Genomic DNA, 22,364 nt, shown 5'->3' on the forward strand with positions numbered 1-22,364 from the left:
ATACAACACTGCATATATTTAAAAAAGCGTTATAATAACATTCATTGAAATGATAGGTATAACCAAAACTGTTATACTCTGCATCTTCTTATTTATAGATTACAAATTAAAAAAAACAGAGTAAAAAAAGAGTTGAATCCATAAAATAGCTGAAGAAAAAAAATACAAAAGCAAATCATTTTTTTTCCTTCTTTTTTCTGCAGAATTATATTCTAAAGTTCATCAGAATTCTTCAATTAAAGTTCTTCGTTCATCGGAAAGGAAAGAAGTACTCCTGATTTTTCTGTTTTCATTTCGGAATAAATAAAAATTCGCCTATGACTGGGTTGCTTCGGCTAGAATTTTAAATGAATAAAATAAAAATAATAAATAATAATAGAAATTCTGAAATCACTGCAGTTTAAACGATAATTCGCTCTGGAAATGACGTTTCTATCGTTCATTTTTCGAAAGAACACCCTAATTTTTAATGAACAGGATAAAAACATGTTATGTTTCAATAAAATATGACTGTGAGTGGGGATTTTGTTACACATTCAGATATTCGGAACACCATGAAATGGGGGGGGGGGGAATTGAATTTCAAAAATTAAATTTTTTAGCGACCTAAATCCATGACTTTCCATGACTTTTATAAAATAAAAAAAAATAGTTAAAATCATGACATTTCATGACGCATTTTGTTCAATACCGAAATTCATGATTTTCCATGATTTTTCACTACTTTTGGTGCGGAGATACACTGCTTTTATTAATTCTAGTGTGTGTTTGCCCACAGTATCACTTCACATTCTGCAGTAATATAGTAGTAGAGTATTAGTAATGTGTTTATTTAAATAATATCTCACCCCCAATTCGGAAGCAAATGTCTTTATTTGTAAGACCGTAATGATTATCGACATGTGAAATGAAATGAATGCATTTTGAAATGAGAAGTTACATTATTGAAGAATATGAAGAGAAGTGAAAGAACTTACCATTGCGAGGAAATAGAACTTTTCAAATTCTTCCTCCTGTAGTTTGATGGCTGCCAAGGAATCGGCAATAATTTGATGCTTCTCCAGTGACTCATTACCCTTGCGGCAGAACCAGGAGAGAACCTGCGCCACAAAAAACATTTCTTTTCATTTTCTTCATCGACATTTTATTTACAATTCTTTTTTTTAAAAATAAAGTCTCACTTTGAAAAGGGAACTAAATCTTACCAGACCTAAAATAGCTATTCATTAAAAACAAATTATAAATCCTTTACTTATCCACACTTTATAAGCATGTTTGCTTGAAACATATACAGTCAAACCCCGCTATAATGAACATTCAGGGGACCGAAATTTCGGTTCACTATAACCGGGAGTTCAGTATATCCGTTACGCAGGCAATTTCACTAATGGTTCCCAAACTCATCCCTTTTATTACATTATATTCATATAAATGACTGAAAAATATTATGTAGTAGCAAAAAATGTGTTATTTTTCATCACTCCTCGTCTTGCGTACAAATAAAAATTTGTAATCTTTAGCTGATGAGCAATCCTCAACATCAGATATGGAAACACTTCCCGACTCTCAGATAATTTTTCCTGAATTTCTGTTATTCCGCTTTTTAAACCTGCCATTCGGGCACATAAAAGTAGTTTCTATAAATGGTTTTAAAAATCGGTGTATGTATTTATTTTGAAGTACAAATTTCAAAATTATTACAAGGAAAATGGGGGGGGGGGAAATCAGTCGGAGACAGGAAAAAGTTCATTATATCCAACTTTCTCACTTTTTTGGTTCACTATATCCACTAAAAATAACATTATACGAGTATAGCAAGGCACGGGGCCGAGCATTTCGTTCCCTATACCCGGGAGTTCACTATAAGTAGTGTTCACTATAGCGGGGTTTGACTGTACATTCAAACCCCGCTATACTGAACCTTCAAGGGACCGAAATTTCGGTTCACTATAACCGGGACTTCACTCTATCCGTTCCGCAAACAATATGAATTCATCTTTCCAAACTCCGTCCCCCTTTTTATGACACATCATTTAAATAAATGACCCATAAAATGAAATACAAAAATGACTGAAAAATGATACGTTGTCACAAAAATGTGTTCACTTTGATTTTTCATGACTTTTCGCCTTGCGTACAAAAAAAAAAAAAAATGAGTGATCCTTAGCTGATGCGCAATCCTCAACATCAGATATGAAAATACTTCCCAGCCGGTCGAAGACTCTCCGTCTAATAAATGGTGACGGGTGCACGTTACATCTGTCGGGTCACAAAGTCCTCCATGTTCCCATACCAAATCAATACCTCTGGGGGTATTGGAATGGAGATGGATTGTTCTCTGGTGCAGCTCAAAATGGCGATCTGTAGATGACTGAATGAATGGGTCCGCCCTATAAACGGGTGTGGCAGAAGTCGGATTCTTGGAAAACAAGAACAATCGCCCCCTTATGGGCCGACGACATCCACAACAATAACAGTAAAGGTTAGCATAGCAGAGACTATATTCATTTGATCATTGAGTTGAACTGAACATAGAATTCATAAATCCGGTTACTTAGCACAAAAGGTTCGTAAAGAACTTTTTACAGTAGGTAAATTTTTGAAGAATCCTTTCTCACCCGCCTCTCCCCCCAAAATAAAACAAATGAATGGATTTCTTTTCATATCAAAAAAATGGCCAACTGTTGAACAAACAAACAAAAAAGACAGTCCATCTCATAAGACGTTATTTTTCAACGTAATCTCAATCTATCATTAATTTAAGAAATCTGGAACCAGTTTTTGAGGTTGTTCCCAATTTTCTTCGACCTTCTTATGTTTCATGTCAATAAAATTCATATAAGCATATCATATATAGAAAAAAACTATAAAAACATTTCAATATGGAAATAAATTTTTTGCACCCATAAAATAGTTGAGGTTTAATACCAAACAATTGAATCGGGAAAGTTTAAATACACACAAAAAAAATGAATATAATAAACATAATTAAGGTTAAATCTAAAAATGGTTATAAAATGAGTATTTTTTCTATAACAATCAACACTGCTTAATGGATCGGTTCATTCAATAAAGGGGGGGGGATACCTCTTTTATTCGCCCATTTGCCAAAGATTTTCCTTTTCAGTGTCTACTAAGGACATTCCTTTCAGAATTTCTACACTTAGTTTTTTTTTTTTTTTTCTAATCTTCGAAACTTGAGAAATTTTTAATGAATGTGGCTATTTTAGTTCGGGATTTTTTTGAAATTTAATTGTTTACAAGATTCATTGTTTTTTTTATATAGAATTTTTTTTTCCTTCTATTTTAAAGATTCCTTTTTGAGCTCTTGCAACCCACTCCACTGGATTAAGCAGTGATTTTTCTACTTAAGAAAGAGAAAGACGCACTAGTGGGTTATTTTTCTTATCAAAGCTAATAGAGTACAGCACGAGAGGATCATAAAAAGAACCTTTTTTATTACACATTCTAATAGAATGTGTGAGGGAAGTAAGTTAGCAAGATTTGATTCAACTTTTTCAACTGAACAGGGAAGAATGAATGAACAGGGTCCTATTGAAGTGACAACCTATTCCAAAGCTTACCAACTGGCGGCTCGCTTGCCGCATCAGGGCCGCGAAGCCTTTTTTTTTTTTTTGTGGCCCGCGAACTAAAATATATTAGTTGTCGTTTTTTTTTTCAGGACAATTTTTCATAAAAAATCTATATGGGTTTAAAATACTTTTCTTTCGTTCAAAAAAAACTAATTTCTTCGTTTCTGTGAAATTTGACATACCAACGAGGCAAAAAAAATTATTTCTCAGGTTTTGCATCCAAGAAAATATTTATTCAAATACACAAATAATCGTTTAGGTTGCTCTTTTTTTTTCTTTTTTCGTATTTTGTGAATATAATTTGGCATGTGCGTATCAGAAATTTTCTCGAAGAAATTCTCCCATTTAACTTTTTGAAACCACTCATTTTTGACGAAATTATTTACATTTGTAAGTTTTAAAACGCATAAAAGAGGGAATGAATATTATGTTTTATTTAAATTTCTTAAATTGAATATCGCATGAGCGGAAAAGAAAAAAAAATTTAATTTCAAATGTTCGAGACTTTTTTTTTTTTTTGTTGCTATAATTCCTAAAATGTCGAAAGAATGTTAATTTATCATAGAATTAAATTTAAAAAAAATTCTTGTCGCTAAGTTTCTGATTAAGAGAAGATTCAATATGATACAAGTATTATTTGTAATGCTTGTTATTTCACTTTTTAATATTAAAAGAACTTTGATAAAAATCTGACAGTCATATTTAATGTTCCTTCAAACATAAAAGGGTCCTAAATAAAATTTTGATAAAGTTGCGGCCCGCCATTTGACTGGTGTTTTTAATTGCAGCCCCCGGCCACATGTAAAGTTCGAAACCCCTGACCTATTTTATCTTAACTGAAAAACGGAAATTCCATTTTAGTTTTTGAAACATTTCTCAAAAATAATTTTTTTTTTTTCATTTCAGTAGGGGAGAGTGGGGTCAATTGTAACATTTTTTACTTAACTATTTTTAACTAACAAAAAATCCTATATATTATTAGTATTAATTGACAGACGAGTAAAGTAGACTATCCTCTACTAGAAAAAAAATAAATACCTGATTTTAAATATTATTATATTAGTTATTAACAATTCTTGACAGTCGTGCAGTTGTTACAATTGTCCCCATTTACGGGGTCAATTGTAACAGTTCATAAATTCAACTAAAACATAGTTAATTATACATATTATCATAGTTGTGATATATTTTTTTATTGATCAAAATAGTAGTGATATTTTAGGAGTAAAAATAATAATGAGCAGAAACCTAAAGGGTTAAACTTTTAACTTTAAGGGGTTAAAAATTTTAATTTATGCTGTGAAAGGTGACAAATAAAATAATGCACATGCAACATAATATAAATGATATAGGAAACTATTGGTGGTTCTTAAAGAGTTAAGTAATGGTTTGTAAACATAAGATTATTTATTTTCAGCTGTTACAATCGTCCCTTTACTTATTGTTACAATTGTCCCCAAGACGCCATTTCAGCTTCATTTGTTAAAAACAATGCTAGTTAATTAGCAAAACTAATCTTTTTTTATTGAAATGTTAATTAAAGTGTCCACTTACATATTCGGTTACTAATTTTTATTTGTTTAAACAAAATTACTTTGTTACAATATAATATTCTAATACCAAAAAAAGTACTTGCGTGGCGTAAAAATATCTTTTGTGATGTAACTCTTTCAAAAGTACATAAAAATGGTTGCCATCAGGGGTGTACATGTAGATTTATTAAATACACCTTGTGCGCCACCTAGGAACCAAATCTAGAACCCGACACTCGAAATTTTTGCTCTGTTACAATCGTACCCTGTTACAATTGACCCCACTCTCCCCTACATCTTCCTTAATGCAATTAGGCGGGGATATAAAAACAACAAATAACCATTTAAACGGGAATAGTTTAACATTAGTTTTATATAAAATGATTTGGTTCCATTCAATTTTATTCGTATAAGCGGGTTATTCGATTATCCAATTAAATGGGGACGACTGTATTGATTTGTTTTCCTATTATTGATCTTGAACTGAAAAGTGAAATGGGAAATATCATCGCAACTTACATTCGAAAATTAATAATTAGTACGTTAACAAAATTCAAATGAGTGCAACCACTTGATACACTACTATTCATGAATTTATAGTTAGCAACACTTAAGTGACAAGTAAATCCTGATACCGCGGGAAAAAACTTGTCCTGTTAATCAGCTGCATAAGCATAAGATATGTTAATTCTGTCAACATCTAGAATACACTTTCAAGTTCACTCTGGACAATGGCTGCAGGCCGGGTTGGTAGGGCGCTGGGCCCATGTCCAAGAGGTCGTAAGTCTGATCCCCGCCGCCCGAAGATTCCCCGTGTAGCAAATGGTGACTGGTGCATGCTAAATCTGTCGAGTCACAAAGTCCTCCATGTTCCCATAACAAATCAATACCTCTGGGGGTACTGATCCAGGAGCTCTTCCTTGTCTTCTGGATTGGGTACAAAATGATAAGGTTACGGAGTTGAAGATAAGTAGTCGTAAACCCAAAATTGGGTCCGCTGACTGTTTTTTATTTTTTTTAAACAACTGCACAAAGAAAGCACAGGGAAAGTTTAAAAAAAAAAAAACATGAAGAAAGGAAGAAAAAAAAGTTTTTAAAATGCAAAATAATTATTACAAGAGTACGCAATGAAAAAATTATCCTGCCATAATTTGTTATTGGCTTACGTATTTTAGATTTTGATGGGGGAGGGGGATTTCTATTACAAAAACACCATCGACTGCTTCCCATTCCTTAAAAAGTCGACGTTTTTTCCACAAATATCAATTTGTTAACAAAATCCTTATAATTTTACGAAACGAAATGGGTGAGTGTCATAATAAAAAAAATGACTCATTATAACTAATAATGACAACAACATTTCAGAACTTTTAATTTCCCACACATTTTTTCTACATATCTTCGTTAATTTCATGTTGCCACGTTTCATGGATTTTGTGCCGTAAAACAATTTAAATAACGTAAACATTCGAAACAGCGATGAATTTTTAGTACAAAACAAACCTGCCAACTTGTTACGATTTATAGGAACATTTTTATATGAATATTTAATTTCATGAATTGGACAATTTATTATTGATTTTATAAATTTAGAACGATCACCTTTACCTGCAATAATCTTATTAACTGTGCCGGTTTACCTGAAATAGTTATTTGGCTTTAAATATTCTGGGAAGCTATGGTATGGACACTATAAATTAATGGATGGTAAACACATTATTTTTTTACTAAAATTGTGAATTTAAAGAATTTGGGAAAATATAATCAACTCATTCATATAGGTTAGAAGAAACATTTGAGTCATTTATTTACTTTTGCTTAGTATATTTAAGTTTATACAGTCAAACCCCGCTACAGTGAACTTTCAAGGGACCGACATTTCGGTTCACTATAACCGAGAGTTCACTATATCCGTATTGCAAACAATTTTAACTCATTTTTCCAAACTTCTCCCTTTTAATTATTTAAATAAATGACCCATAAAAAGAAATACAAAAATGATTAAAAAAACAATATGCACTTACAAAAATTTGTTAATTTTATTTTTTATGACTCTGCGTACAAAAAATTGAGGGATGGCTTTTATTTAGGGATGGGAAACTGAGATAGAAGAAGCAAACAAGAAAAAAAAATGCTTATAGCTATACATTTCACTCTATAGATGATTTTAAAAATCGGTACATGTGCTTCATGTAGAAATTTCAAAATTACCAAAAAATGAGTCGAAGACGGAAAAAATTTCATTATATTTCCTTTTGGTTCACTATTTCCCCCCAAAAATAATATTATAGGTGTTATAGCAAGGCACGGAAGTGAACATTTCGTTCACTATAGAGGGGTTTGACTGTATTTTTATTTCTTAAGGTTATCCGGAAAACTTTCTGGTACGTTCGTCCCAAAAAGTAAAATAATAGTTTTGGATAACAATAGCAGATCCGACTTAAAATTGATATGACTCTACTTAATTACGGATTTAATGTTGTTTTATTATCTAAAATACACAAGCTGATTTTGTTTATTTTTCCAGCAGAAAAAAAACAATATGGGGACTTTAAAAATATTAGAAAATGACATATGCTCCGTGGATAACATGAATCGTGGCGACACGGCGGCATTGTCGCAGAACGATACCAAGTTCTTGCAAAAAGATTTTTCCTATGGGTTGGTTTTCTTTTCTGCAGAAATTTTCGTAAGATTTTCTCTTTTCCTCAAAACTATATTCAAAAGATGCCTTTCTCGCACATCGGAATGGTAAAACAATGATTTCTGATTTTTCGATTTTCATTTCAGAATTACGAAAAATAAACAATAACGAAGTAAAAAATTCTGTATTCTTTTCTGCAGAAATTTTCGTTCTATTTTTTTAATAGAGTATAATTGCTATTGATTTCCACATAGTTTTTAAAATCCTATATTTTTAATACGATATTATTTATGACAACAACTGAATCTCGGAATGAAAACACGCATTTAGTAAACCCCTTTTTTATTCGCTAGATTTTGCTTTCCACAATTGTTTCGGTAATTACAGCTACGGATTTCAAGATGTGTTTTCCTTACAAAACGGGGTAAACGAAATAATTCGTGTGTATTCCCCTGAAAAATGCGTGAACATCTTCTATAATATTAGAATAAAAACATATTACATATTCAATTAGAAATTATTATTTTTTTAATCCGGAAACGCTGACGCTTCCGTTACTTTAAATGAGTAACACGTGTATTTGTTATTATTAAAAGTATTTAGCAGAAATATATTAGTACTGGAAAGGTATGTTGCAGAAAGTCCGAAAAAATTCTGCCATAGGGACATGAGAAATACTACATATCAGCGGACACACAAAAAAAGTTAAGACAATAAAATGAAAACAAGATTAATAATGAAAAAACAAATATTGGAAGGGAGGAAATGATCAAAGAATTTTGAACTAAAACAATTCGAATATAAGAGACACTAACCTCCTCGTCGGAAGAATACAGAGGGACACGACGAGTATATCCGTATCCATGTTCAGTTGACTCTAAAAACGAAGATAATCGGCACATTTTCACGAAAACATTAGAAACTGCTGGCGTAGACAAATCGAATGAGGATTCAAGAAGTATGTTAAAGAAGAAAGAAAGAAAAAGCACTAAAAATGCAGATGTCGCAGTGGTTGATCATTAAGAAAATATTCCACCACGAAGCAGAGATGGATAACTCATTAAATAGAAGGCACCATGCTGTAGGTTGGCGTCAATGCTGTGGTTTGCAGACGCCAAAGATTGGCATAGTTTAAATTGATGAGTCATGATTGCACATTCCTATGGGGTAATTCGAATTACTTGTAAATGTTGTAGAATCGCAGTGTCGCTCTAAAAACAGTTACACAAAAGGTACAACCATTTATTTCCCTCTTGTAAGAGACTATACAGTCTTTAACCAAATTATTAAACGCATTATAAGATTCTATGTAAAATCCTAATTATCAGGTCATACTATACAGCTTTATTGTTTTTACTGTTTACACTTGTTTACGTTCGTGTATCAATTAGTTAAATTAGACCATGCATTCGACGGTTGAATAAATTAGACGATATATTATATTACATCAGGTGTTATATTAGTATATTACAATAATTGAACCAAATTATTATATGCACTGTAGTGTTTTAATAATTGCATGTTTTGCACGAATTTACAGGCAATACTTTTATATTGAAACAGAGATGTAATGGGTTTCAATTCAAGAGATTTTTCATATACTTCCTATTTGTATTTATTTTTAACGTATTGAATGTAAACTAATTGATACACGAACGTAAACAAGTGTAAACCGCGTAAAAACAATAAAGCTGTATCACCTGATCATAAAGATTTTACATCGAATCTTAGAGTGCGTCTCATAAATTGGCCAGGGACTGTAGAAGGTAAAACAAAACAAAAAATAAACCATTCTGATGAATCCCACCCTTTTGGAAACAATGAAACCCCCCTTTTTCTAAAGATCGATTAAGTAGAAGGTAAACACCATTAAAAACGAACCCATTGTTTCAGCTGAAATGAAATATTTTAGATAAATAATTCGAACGAATGAAAAAGGTCGTTTGCATGTACCAAAATAAAAATAAATTTTTCTTTCAATAGTTTAATAATTAACTGGATGAATTATTTCCCGTACACCTAAAAAAAAAAATGAAAAATTAGTTCTGTAAATATCAAACTTACTAAAAATAAATGAGATTTGATTGTTTTTATTTTGATTGTAGAATTCTTCCTCACGTTAGGCAGACGATAATGATAGAGAATTAAAATGAACAATTGTTAAAGATTTAAAAAAAAAAAAGTTTTAAACACTGTCAGCCTCCGCTAACCAGCAATAATTGTTATTTCATGGTATAAAACAGTTTTTCCTTCCAAATCAAGGAAATCTTGATGATTCTATTAGCGAACATGCTATCATTATTAAAAATTAAATTCTTATTTGGCAAGTGTGTCCATTTAATGTTTACCCAAAAGAGGCATCTTATTGTGCAACGGTCTCTTAATCTGATTTATAAAACATACTTTTTTTAACCATCGAAAAATAATAATTGTAAGACTGATCATAAACACCGATTTGAAAATCTTCATATGCTGCGCATTAGGATAAAAAATTAAAATAAAAGAACAATTCTATTAGTTTTTAATTCAGAAAACAATCAAAATAAAAAAAACCCTTTTAAATGAAAGGTTCAATGGATCAAAATAGGAGATTTAGTCGCACTCTAAGGAGAGCGGTGCTGACCTCTTAATGCACGTACATTCCATGTACAAAATAATTTTTAATAATTATTATTTTAATTTGTCACAATAGTGGAGTTAAAAACATTTTGAATCGTAAACATTTAACGAAGGCAAGTTTAACCGACAAAATCTAAATTTTGGATGAAATAGTTTGGACATACAGTCAAACCCCGTTAGAGCGAACCTTCAAGAGAACGACATTTCTGTTCACTATAACCGGGAGTTAACGCTATCCGCACTGCAAACAATGTTAACTGATTTTTCCGAACTGCTTCCTTTTATGACACATTATTTAAATAAATGAACAATAAAAAGAAATACGAAAATGATTCAAGAACAATATGCAGTCACAAAAAATGTGTCCACTTTTATTTTTATGACTCTTCGTACAAAAAATGTAGGGATAGAAAACTGAGATAGAAGGAGCAAACAAGAAAAAAATGCTTATGGCTTCATTCCACTGAATAGATGGTTTTAAAAATCGGTATATATGTTTTATGTAGAAATTTCAAAATGACCAAAAAATCTATATATATATTTATTTCTCTTACACGGCGACAAAAAAAAAAGCCTCATTACAACTCCCCGAATGGCAACGCTAGAAAATTGACCCATGATTGCCGCTAAAACTGTCGCATGCAAATCTAGCTGAGATGGCTCAACATATAGCGCTTTTAAAAACGGAAACTGAAATAACCAGAGAGAGCATAAGCTAGGCAGAAGTGAGTAGTCTTTGTCGATAGATCTCTATTTTAGTATTTTGTCGAAACCGCTTTTTTTCACGAATTTATATATTACGAATTTATTTGACGATTTTTGATTTATATCACGAATTTATTTGTTTTACTAGAATTTATTTCTTTATGCAGGTTTTTCCATTGCAATTCACTTATTTCAACTTTTAATAGACTTAATTATAGCCAAAATTTTAACCTTTTTAAAGAGATATCAGTTTCAGAAATTTTATCTTAAGATTTTATACTATAGCACATTTCCAATAGGTTTAACGAATTACATGTCATTTATTTGAATTCAAATTTATTTTAATGACTTAGTATTTACTAAAAAAGACGTAAATTTATTTTTAAAAAAAAGTTGCTATATGGATTTGAATGATTGTTTTGAATTCTTAGAATTTTGTGCATTTGCAATGTACCTAAGTTAGAAGCGAGCAAAGCGAGCTTGGTTTGTGAAGCAAACCATATAAGATTGCGTAGCAATTTTCGGGGGTTGGCGAGCGTTAGCGAGCAGGGGGCGCAGCCCACTAGTGAAGAAATAAAATCAGTCGAAGACAGGAAAAAGTTCATTCTATAGGGGAGAGTGGGGTCAATTGTAACAGGGTACGATTGTAACAGAGCAAAAATTTCGAGTGTCGCGTTCTAGATTAGATTCCAAGGTGGCGCACAAGGTGTATTTAATAAAACTACATGTACACCCCTGCTGGCAACCATTTTTATGTACTTTTGAAAGAGTTACATCACAAAAGATATTTTCACTCTATGTAAGTACTTTTTTTGGTATTAGAATATCATATTGCAACAAAGTAATTTTGTTTAAACAAATAAAAATTATTAACCGAATACGTAAGTGGACACCTTAATTAACATTTCAGAAAAAAAAAGATTAGTTTTGTTAATTAACTAGCATTGTTTTTAACACATGAAGCTGAAATGGCGTCTTGGGGACGATTGTAACAATAAGTAAAGGGACGATTGTAACAGTTGAAAATATATAATCTAATGTTTACAAACCATTACTTAACTCTTTAAGAACCACCAATAGTTTCCTATATCATTTATATTATATTGCATGTGCATTATTTTATTTGTCACCTTTCACAGCATAAATTAAAATTTTTAACCCCTTAAAGTTAAAAGTTTAACCCTTTAGGTCTCTGCTCATTATTATTTTTACTCCTAAAATATCACTACTATTTTGATCAATAAAAAAATACATCACAACTATGATAATATGTATAATTAACTATGTTTTAGTTGAATTTATGAACTGTTACAATTGACCCCGTAAGTGGGGACAATTGTAACAAGTGCCCGACTGTCAAAAATTGTTAATAACCAATATAATAACATTTAAAATAAGTTTTTTTTTTTCTAGTAGAGGATAGTCTACTTAACTCGTCTGTCAATTAATACTAATAATATATTGGATTTTTTGTTAGTTAAAAATAGTTAAGTAAAAACTGTTACAATTGACCCCACTCTCCCCTACAATTTTCTCTCTTCTTTAGGTTCACTGAATCCACAAAAAATAATATTATATGTGTTATAGCATGGCACGGGAGCGTTCACTAAATCCGGGAGTTCCGTATAAACCACCTTCACTATAACGGGGTTTGACTGTATTTGAGTTATAAAATGGAAAACAACACCTTATTTAAAAATGTTTGATTTATTATTTCTGCGCATTGTACATGTACCTGTGGAGAGTGTTTTAGAATGAATTACATTTTTAATGAAGACCACTGAAATCTTCCAATTTAGAAGATTATTTAATGAGCATCGGCCTCTCTCTTCTCTTCCGACCTCCCATCGACGTTTTTCATCTCATTACACAAATCATGACATTTAATGAATCACTAGAAATGAAGTAAATAAAAGTAATATGGCTTTTTTGTCCATGGAGATCATAAGATGTTTTTTTTTTTATATATATAAGGAAGGGCCTACTAAAGTTATTTTTGGGAATGATTCTTTTAAAAAGTAATCAATTAATTTCCCTGAAATCAATTAATTATTTATTAAGAGTATTTCTTGTTGTGTGGGAGGGATTTTTCAAAATTTGAGAATGGGCCATACACTTGAACTTAAAGATAACCAAATTTTGCGTTTATAACTACAGTCACTACAGATTCTATGTAAAATCTTAATTATATCAGGTGATGCTTTTACAGCTTTATTGTTTTTTTTTACGAGAGTGCACTTGTCTACATTAGTTTATCAATTAGTTAAATGAGACGATATATTATATAAATATTTATTACATCAGGTATTATATTATAATAATGAGATCAAATGATGAGACCTTTCTTAATAATGACATGATTTGCACTCGTTTATAGGCAATACTTTTATAGTTAAACATACATGTCATGGGTTTTTATTCTTTATATACTTCCTGTTTGTATTTATTTTTAATGTATTGCATAACAATGTTAACCCATTGATAAACGAACATAAACGAGTGTATCCGACTAAGAACAATAAAGCTGTATCATCTGATAAATATAATTTTAGTTAGAATCTTATATGGTGCGTCTCATAATATGGCTGTATAAATAAGGTTTTATGAAAAATGATGGATGCGTAGCATTCCAAGAGAAAACACTCTCTTCGGTCTTACCGATATTTATATTAATATTCTTCGATATTTTGCATTTTCGGAAGTTGTCGAACCAAAAGGTAGCTTCTCATCGATATTTAAAAATGAAGAAAGTGGGTGGTGGGAAGTATACTTCCCACCAGTATTATAAATGGTTGATGCCCACCCATAAAAGATTTTCGGTTGAAATATTTCATTTGTTAGTACTAGATCAACCATTTTAAAGTTAGAGCGCAAAATTATAATAATAATATAATTCCACAGAAACAACTTTTGATCAAATGAATGAAACAAAACAAATCTGCTAAAATATTTGTCTATGTACAGTCAATTCGCTATAACTCGAAGTACGATAACTCGAATATTACTATAACTCGATTTTTTTATGAGGTTCCGACCCTTTTATCTTCAATTTCATACTAATTATTCTCGTTTACTCGAACTTTACTCCCTTTAACTCGATTTTTTTTGGATCTTTTAAAGCAAGAAAAAAAACCTAGGAGCTGATATCTTGCCCCTTCCTTTGCAACACACACACAATGTCTTTCGCACTCTTCATGGAGAAGCTAAAGCTGTCCCTCTTGATTGTTGTTGTTGATTTACGTCGCACTAGAGCTGCACAATGGGCTATTGGCGACGGTCTGGGAAACATCCCTGAGGATGATCCGAAGACATGCCATCACAATTTTGATCCTCTGCAGAGGGGATGGCACCCCCGCTTCGGTAGCCCAACGACCTGCGCGCGAAGTCGAGCACTTTACGGTAGCACAGTTTAACGAGGACCAATACCGCACACCCTCGGTCCCTACGCAGACTGATCCAAGTGGGTCACCCACCCGCACACTGACCGCAGCCAGTGATGCTTGACTTCGGTGATCTGATGAGAACCGTGTCTTAACGATCAGTCCACTGCGGGACTGTCCCTCTTGAAGTATGTGAACAATGGTTAAATGAAACGTTACCAAATTTACTTACAGGATACAGTTAAAATTATGTTTTCAATATTGATGAAATGGGTTTATTTTTTAAATGTCTTCCAAATAAGACTATGATGTTTAAAGATGAAAACTGCTCATGGGGTAAAATGAGCAAGGAACGTTTGACTGTCCTAGTTGGAGGAAATGCGTCTGGGACAGAGAAATTGCCCTTAGTTGTTATTGGAAAATACCGAAATCCCCGATGTTTCAAGAATGTAAAAACGTATCCTTTGGATTACAAGTCTAACAAAAAGTTTTGGATGACATCAGTTTTATTTGAAGACTATGTAAGAAAATTGGATCGGAAATTCTTCGCTAAAAAAAGAAAAGTGATATTCTTTATGGATAAATGCACAGCGCATAGTGATCTACCTAATTTGAAAGCAGTAAACTTGCAGTTTCTCCCGCCAAACACAACAGCAAAGTTGCAGCCGATGGACCAGGGTATCATAAAGTGCTTCAAACAGTCTTATCGTAAATGGCTTGTCAGAAAAATGATGTTAAATAATGTAAGCATTTAGAAGATTTGTAATTAATAAGCATTAATTAAATAATGCGACAATATTTTGAAAGTCCAAAACCGAAACTAACGGTAAGTCGAACTTCCGATATGTCGAAGTTTTTTGTCAGTCCTATCAGATTCGAGTTATCGCGAATTCACTGTATTTAGATATTTCTTAAATTCGAGTGAGATGTTATTTCAAATTTTGGAAATCGGACACAAAATAGGTATATCTTTTTTTATTTCAGACTTAAACAAAATTTTATAGTTGAGGGGGCTTATTTTGAAAAGATTATTACAGAAATTCTCAAAAATTGTAAAACTCAACAGTAAAATCTTGTTTTTGACTATGATAAAAAAAAGTCTAAAAATCTTAAAAAAGAAGAAAAAAAAAAAGGCTGAAAATCGAAATCCAAATGTGCAAGCATAATTTAAGTAATTGAAATAAACACCTGAAAAATAAATATGTAGGAAGCATATCCATAGAATATTATAAATGCTTTAATAACAATTATCGATGCACCATATATACATATATATAGCATAATAAATAAATACAAAAAGGACAAAAAGAAAAAAAAAACGAAGGAAATTAAGAAAAACAATAAGTTGTATATACAAAAGCTGCAAAGTAAATAGAACTCATAAAAACAGTTCAAAATGTAGAGAAAACATGGAAAAAAATTATAGAATAATGAAAAAAGGGAAAAAGAAAAATAATAATAATAAAAATAGGGGGAGGGGGATCCGATCCGGGAAAAAAAGAAGAAATTAGGAATTTTTTTTTCTTTTTCCCTTTTTTCATTGTTCTGTAATTTTTTCCATGTTTTCTCGACATTTTGACAACGTGTTTGTTGTTTAACGCGTTTATTTGTATTTCACACGTTTGTAAAGTTTTAAATCATGTTTGCATAGTTAGAAAAATTCTTAAAAAGCGTCTAATTCGTTCCGCCAAAAAGCGGCGAAAAAAAAACTCAAATCTAAATCGTAGTAGATCTGAAACTAGGCCATCATTTAAAAAAAACAAAACATTTATTTGAATTTAGTACTAGAATTCAAGAGAAGATGACTTTTTGAAATGATTATGAAATTCACTCAATGAACGACAAAATGAAAGAAGAAAATGAATTACTTTCCAAGTTATTCTGATATTATTATTATTATTATTTTTTTAATCACAAGGTTCTCATTACATAACAACAAACGATTCTACACTTTTTTTATTTAATGGTGGTAAAAGAAAAAATAAAGAATGCCTGAAATTACATACACACACACACAAATAAATATATATATATATATATATATATATATATATATATATATATATATATATATAAATCAAAACTTTTTCTTAATATCATTACTCCAACATTTAAATAAATGCATGAAAAAAAATTACACGAGAAAATATTTCGAACTTATAGGAAATTAAAAAAAAAAAAATAATAATAATACATTCCTCGAAGAGATTTAGAAGTGAAAAGCTTTGAATGCAAAAAGAAAACATAATAAAAATTTCAAAAGAATGATCCGCTTAAAATGAATTAAAAAAGAATTTTTGTTTTCTGCAGAGTTCCTCTTTTTATGAGAATTCCAAAATTAGATTACTTAAGTGAAAGTCAAAGCAAAAAAGAGGGGGATTTTGTAACGAATTTCTAACTTAAGCATGATATGGGATCACTTCGTAATCTATTTATTTTTGCAGAGAAGTACAATTTTCAAAAATATATTTAGGTATTATTTGAACGAGCTCTAAAATAAAACAGTACAGTGCTAGTTTTTAAGATGGAATGTTTTGTTCTGGTCAACATGTTCTTTTAAAGCATCATTTATTTATTTTAATGTGTAAAACTCTTCGTTTAATCTTATGCTTTATTTCAAGCTGAATAAATCAGCCAGAATGTTATAAATCAGTCGAGATTATAAGTAAAGTTTATCTACGGTAAGAACTCCCTCCGTCTGCAGCCAGGGAAACAAGAATCAGGGAGGGTAGCTTCTCTTCATTCTAGAGCAGTAGAAATAAAGAAAAAGATTCTCTTACCGACCTGTCCAATCACCCCACACCCTTACTTGAAATAGCTATACCTCGTTACCAAAGTCACCGCCACGGGTTCAGACGAATGGCTAGGGGAGTTCTTACTTTATACAAACTATAAAGTCCCCATATTTCAATAGAGTGCTCTGCTGGCTATTCAAATAGTTAACACGCAAAATTCATAAATAAAAAATAAATAAAACAGCACACTATAATTTTTTACCATTTTTCTTTTACTTTCAGCTGGTTAATATTTTCGCAACCAAGTTCGATATGATATTCTATAAAGGTGGATTAAGTAGAATAGTAAATAAGATTAAAAATAAAACATTATTATTTATAGATGAAAAAAAAAATTGCTTTTTTATTCGAAATGATTATAAAAAACGAGAATATAGAAATATTTTAGACAGTTATGTATAGCACTTTAGTCATTACATTAAAACAATTAAAAAATAAAATTCTACTTTTTAAAGTTGAACTAAGCTAATTTATACATGTAAAAATAATGTAAATGATGCGTGCGTGTTAACGAAACTAAAATCTGAAACAGATCTTGCTTTTCACAGATAATAAACGGCAAATAGTAAACACTTTAATATTTTTCTTTTTTTATACTTAAAAGGATTCTTTTTTTTTTAAAAAAAAGGTCAGTATCATTCACAAAGGTCACTAAACTGCATTGATCCTAAAGAAAAAAAATATATAATTTTTTAACAAAAAAGAACAGAAAAAAAAAGAAAAGTATTTGCAAATCTAGAAAAGGTCACAGTTAAAATAAAAAGTGCGATATCTCCTAATAGACCTCGATTAAGTCTTTAAGAAAAAGAAGATCAAATGACCCAGTAGGTTTTTTCCAACAAAAACCACCCAAAACACATCTTTTTTTATTGCAGAGAAACTCCTTTATTTCCAGTTCACACCAATCTCATGACCTGCACACCTCTCAACTCTACAAAAAACCGTGGGCAGAGCAGACGATTAAAAGCGGTCCTCTTCCAACAACTACTATCATTGTTCTTTATGAAGTTTATCACATCCATTTGCTTATGCAAATATCAATCGAATCAAGCTCACTATAACAGCCATTCCCAAATGGGGTTCCGAAATTCTAAACCAGTAATGATTTTTTAAAACCTGTTTTTATCCAAACAACAAAATCTTCCTTTATTTGCTATTTTTATGAAATTATTTAAGTAAAATAACAGCAGATAAAGAACTAGCAATTTAAAAAAAAAAAAGAATATATTTCGTCCAATAACCAATATATTGAATAAATTACGTAAATGATTCGCATTTATAAAAAATGGCATTTTTATTTCACATCGAAATTTTCAATTCAATGTAAAATGAACAAGTCCTATGTAAAAACCATTCGCAATGTTTAGAACAATTCTTTTCGAAAATTATGACTCAGCATACACCAAACACAAATCAAGTCCCCACCACGCCTGGAAATGAAACTTATAATTTTAAGTCGATTATTCGAAAAACGATGACTTATTCTTCAGAATAAGTATGATAAAAAAATGTTTAGTCTTTCATTCTTTTTTTGGTCAAAGATACTAATTTTATTTATGAATTTCCGCCAAAAGATACTCGAAAATTTAGGGTTCCGCATCCCTAAAGATTTGGAAACCGCTAGATACATTCAAAATCATTTTTTTAAAAATTTTTTTAGCTTTTGGTTGGGAATAGTCATTGCAATAGTATTTACTTTAAAAATTATATTGCAATATCAAGGTCGCAGCAAGAGAGTGCACTTTCATCCCATGTTTTTTTTTTTTTTTTTTTTTTAAACGATTAAAAATATACAGAAAAACAATTTTGTTATAAAAAAAATTTTCATAACAAAATTATTAGTTTTTCAATATTTTTATTCAAAAACAGATAATTAAGTAATTATTGATATATAACAATTAAAAATTGTTTAATCAAACAAGAATTGTAATAGTCTTGTTTGCTGTCCAAATCTGTTTATAACTTTTTTCTACAAAAAATATCAGAATACAGTAAATTTGTAAAATCTATTCATAAGTCTAACACTCAAAAGTAATTTTTTATCAAAACGGTCAAAAAAATATTTTTTGCTTGGGCAAATATCTAAGCTATATTTTTAAATTTCATTTTCTAAAATATAAATAATATAATATTTTCTATTAGTTATTTAGTTTAACAAAGGTGTATAACACAAACTGACTTCTCACAACTGTAGAACTTCATCAACACAAAAAATATCAATGTTAAGCATGCACAAACACGTTAGTATACGAAACTACTGCTTGTATTTATGTGTGTTTCAAACTCAGTAGCTATGTTACCGCCAACAATACAGTTTCTCTTGGCAAAATTTGCAAGCACAAGAAATTCGTCCTTAAATATCTTGTTAACAATGAATTAATTTAACAGATGAAAGTATATGAAAAACAAAACAAAATGTAATAACAGAAAATTTTTAAAAAAAAAATTTTTTTTTTTTGGGGGGGGGGGTAGTTTGTTAGAGGGTTGCATCCCCTTTTATATTATTCTGCCGGCGCCCTTGTGCAACATGTTAAGTTCATCTACAACGAAGTTCTTCTTATAACGAAATTTTTATTCAGAGTTAGATGGCAATAAGAATATTCTCCATATAGCGAAGTGGTTGCCTCTCAATAACGATTTTCTTAGACATTTAACTTTCCGATTTTTTATTCTTTATTTATTTATTTTTTTGGAATTTGTTCACCTTTTTAACTTTTGTCAAATTTGAATAATATACATCTGCTGTCATTTATTTTTCAACTTTGTTGATCCTTATTTTCACGGACTGACTGGTTAGAAAAGCACGGCAGAGTTTAGGTTAGAGAGTTGAATTTAACCGTAATTAATCTGCATTTAACGGCTTTCCGATAAATAAATGGCGAACAGAGAGGATTTTCGAAGGAGAATCAAACGCACGGAATCCCTCCCCTTCTCCACCCCCTCTATGAAGAGAAGAATTGATTCCGGAAGGATAGTGGGGAGGATGTCAAGATTTTGTTCTATAACAGTCATTACTGTTTTATTAGGGATCTACAAAGATGCCTTCTGGACTTCCGTAAAAATAGTTCTAGGTCGTCATCTGGATTATTTTATTTGCTTTACAGATTGGTATTGTGTTCAATTCCATTATAGTCTACATTTTATAATCACTTTAAAAAAAAATATATATATATATATATAATATTTAGTCGCCAAGGATGGGCTCGAAAATGGATGTCAGCAAGGTAATATTAAACTGGATAATTTAAAGAAACTTATAATTAATAAAGTTGATATTTAACTATGCAATTTTAATGATCTTAGAAAATTAACTTTTATTTAGAAAAAAAAAAAAAAAAAAAGAAAGAAAGAGAGAGAGAGAGAGAGAGAGAGAGAGAGAAAGAAGTATGAATTGCCTGTTTTGCGCATGTTTTTAGCCACGGATTTGCACAAAAAATTATATAAGTTCAAATTGTAAAGTAAATATGTTAAAAATGATATAGATATATATATATATATATATATATATATATATATATATATATATATATATATATATATATATATATATATATATATATATATATATATATATATATATATAATATATATATATATATATATATATATATATATATATTATTATATATATATATATATATATATATATATATATATATATATATATATATAATAATATATATATATATATATATATATATATATATATATATATATATATTATTATATATATATATATATATATATATATTATTATATATATATATATATATATATATATTATATATATATATATATATATATATATATATATATATATATATATATATATATATAATATATATATATATATATAATATATATATATATATATAATATATATATATATATATAATATATATATATATATATAATATATATATATATATATATATATATATATATATATATATATATATATATATATATATATATAAGGATTACACAGTATATATGTTCCAAATTATAAACTTCTCTATAAGTCACTCTTATTAAATGACCATTCCACATCATCAGGAGAGCTACCTTAAATATACTTAACAATAAATGTTGTCAAACTAATAAATAAAAATTCTAAAAAGAACGTTATTGACTCCCTATTTAAAAGAATATAATGACAATAAATTGCAAAAGAGAGAGAACATTTTTATCGCCTTATTGTGATCACTTTTCCTTCTTCATAAAAAGAAAAAAAACTTTCGCAAAGACAAGGATTAAGTTAATCATAAAAAGAACTTTAAATTGATATTAGGTAACTTTATATAATATAAGAAGAGAGCTACTGAACTTTATATAAATTTCCTTTGTCTAATATAAAAATACCGCCAACATTAATTTATTAGCACAGATTCTCGATACTCGAGATTCCCTCGAGTCTTGAATCATTAGATCAAAAATTATTTAGGGTATCCTGTTTTTCATTTTGTACATGATGAATTGTGCAATCTTGGGGGTTACATTTACAATAAGAAAATATTGTACGTGAAATTGTAGATGTTTATAAAAAAGGATCATACCTACACGAGAAAAATAACCAATCTTAGTTAAAATGTTTTTTTCCCCTCATTATTTTTATTTATCTTCTATATTATATAAAACGCTAATACGTATGTATCAATAAAACCGATGATATTTCTTTACTCGCGTTGGCACTAATACGCTTTAATTGATAGGCTTCGGCGCGCAAGAGCACGTAGTGAGCATCATATGTCTAATCGGGTGAATTCTCACCGAATTATCAAAAAAATTCCTACAAAATTATCTTCATCGAAGCCGATGCTTTACATCCGGCGTTCAGTACTATTTCGTATTGTTTTACAACACATGGTTTTAGCCCTCTGGTGGGAAAGACTTTAAAACAAAACTTACAACAGTTACTTTTCTCAACAACTGAAATTTAGAATAGTGTGATTAAGAAAAATATGTGAACTGCTTGCAATTTCAAATTAATATTGAAATGCACAGATTTAGAATTTTCTACAGTGAAAAGTTTTCGGAACTTCAGTGTTCAAAAAAGTATACGAAAGCTAGACGTTAAGAGCGTATACAATGAGCGA

General features: G+C 30.0%; 1 protein-coding gene across 3 annotated transcripts in view; it reads right to left on the minus strand.

Moving 5' to 3' along the window:
* Nucleotides 1–22,364, minus strand: part of LOC107444770 (puratrophin-1) — a 286,553-nt gene that overhangs the window by 111,204 nt on the left and 152,985 nt on the right. For all 3 annotated transcript variants that reach the window (XM_071182931.2, XM_071182930.2, XM_087167220.1), the window contains exon 11: nucleotides 978–1,100. In XM_071182931.2, the coding sequence (XP_071039032.2) occupies nucleotides 978–1,100 (123 nt within the window). The remainder of the gene's footprint in view (nucleotides 1–977; nucleotides 1,101–22,364) is intronic.

This window comes from Parasteatoda tepidariorum, chromosome 7, assembly GCF_982258835.1.
Source record: "Parasteatoda tepidariorum strain Cologne lab strain chromosome 7, Ptep-v5.0, whole genome shotgun sequence".
Classification (NCBI taxonomy): Eukaryota; Metazoa; Arthropoda; class Arachnida; order Araneae; family Theridiidae; genus Parasteatoda; species Parasteatoda tepidariorum.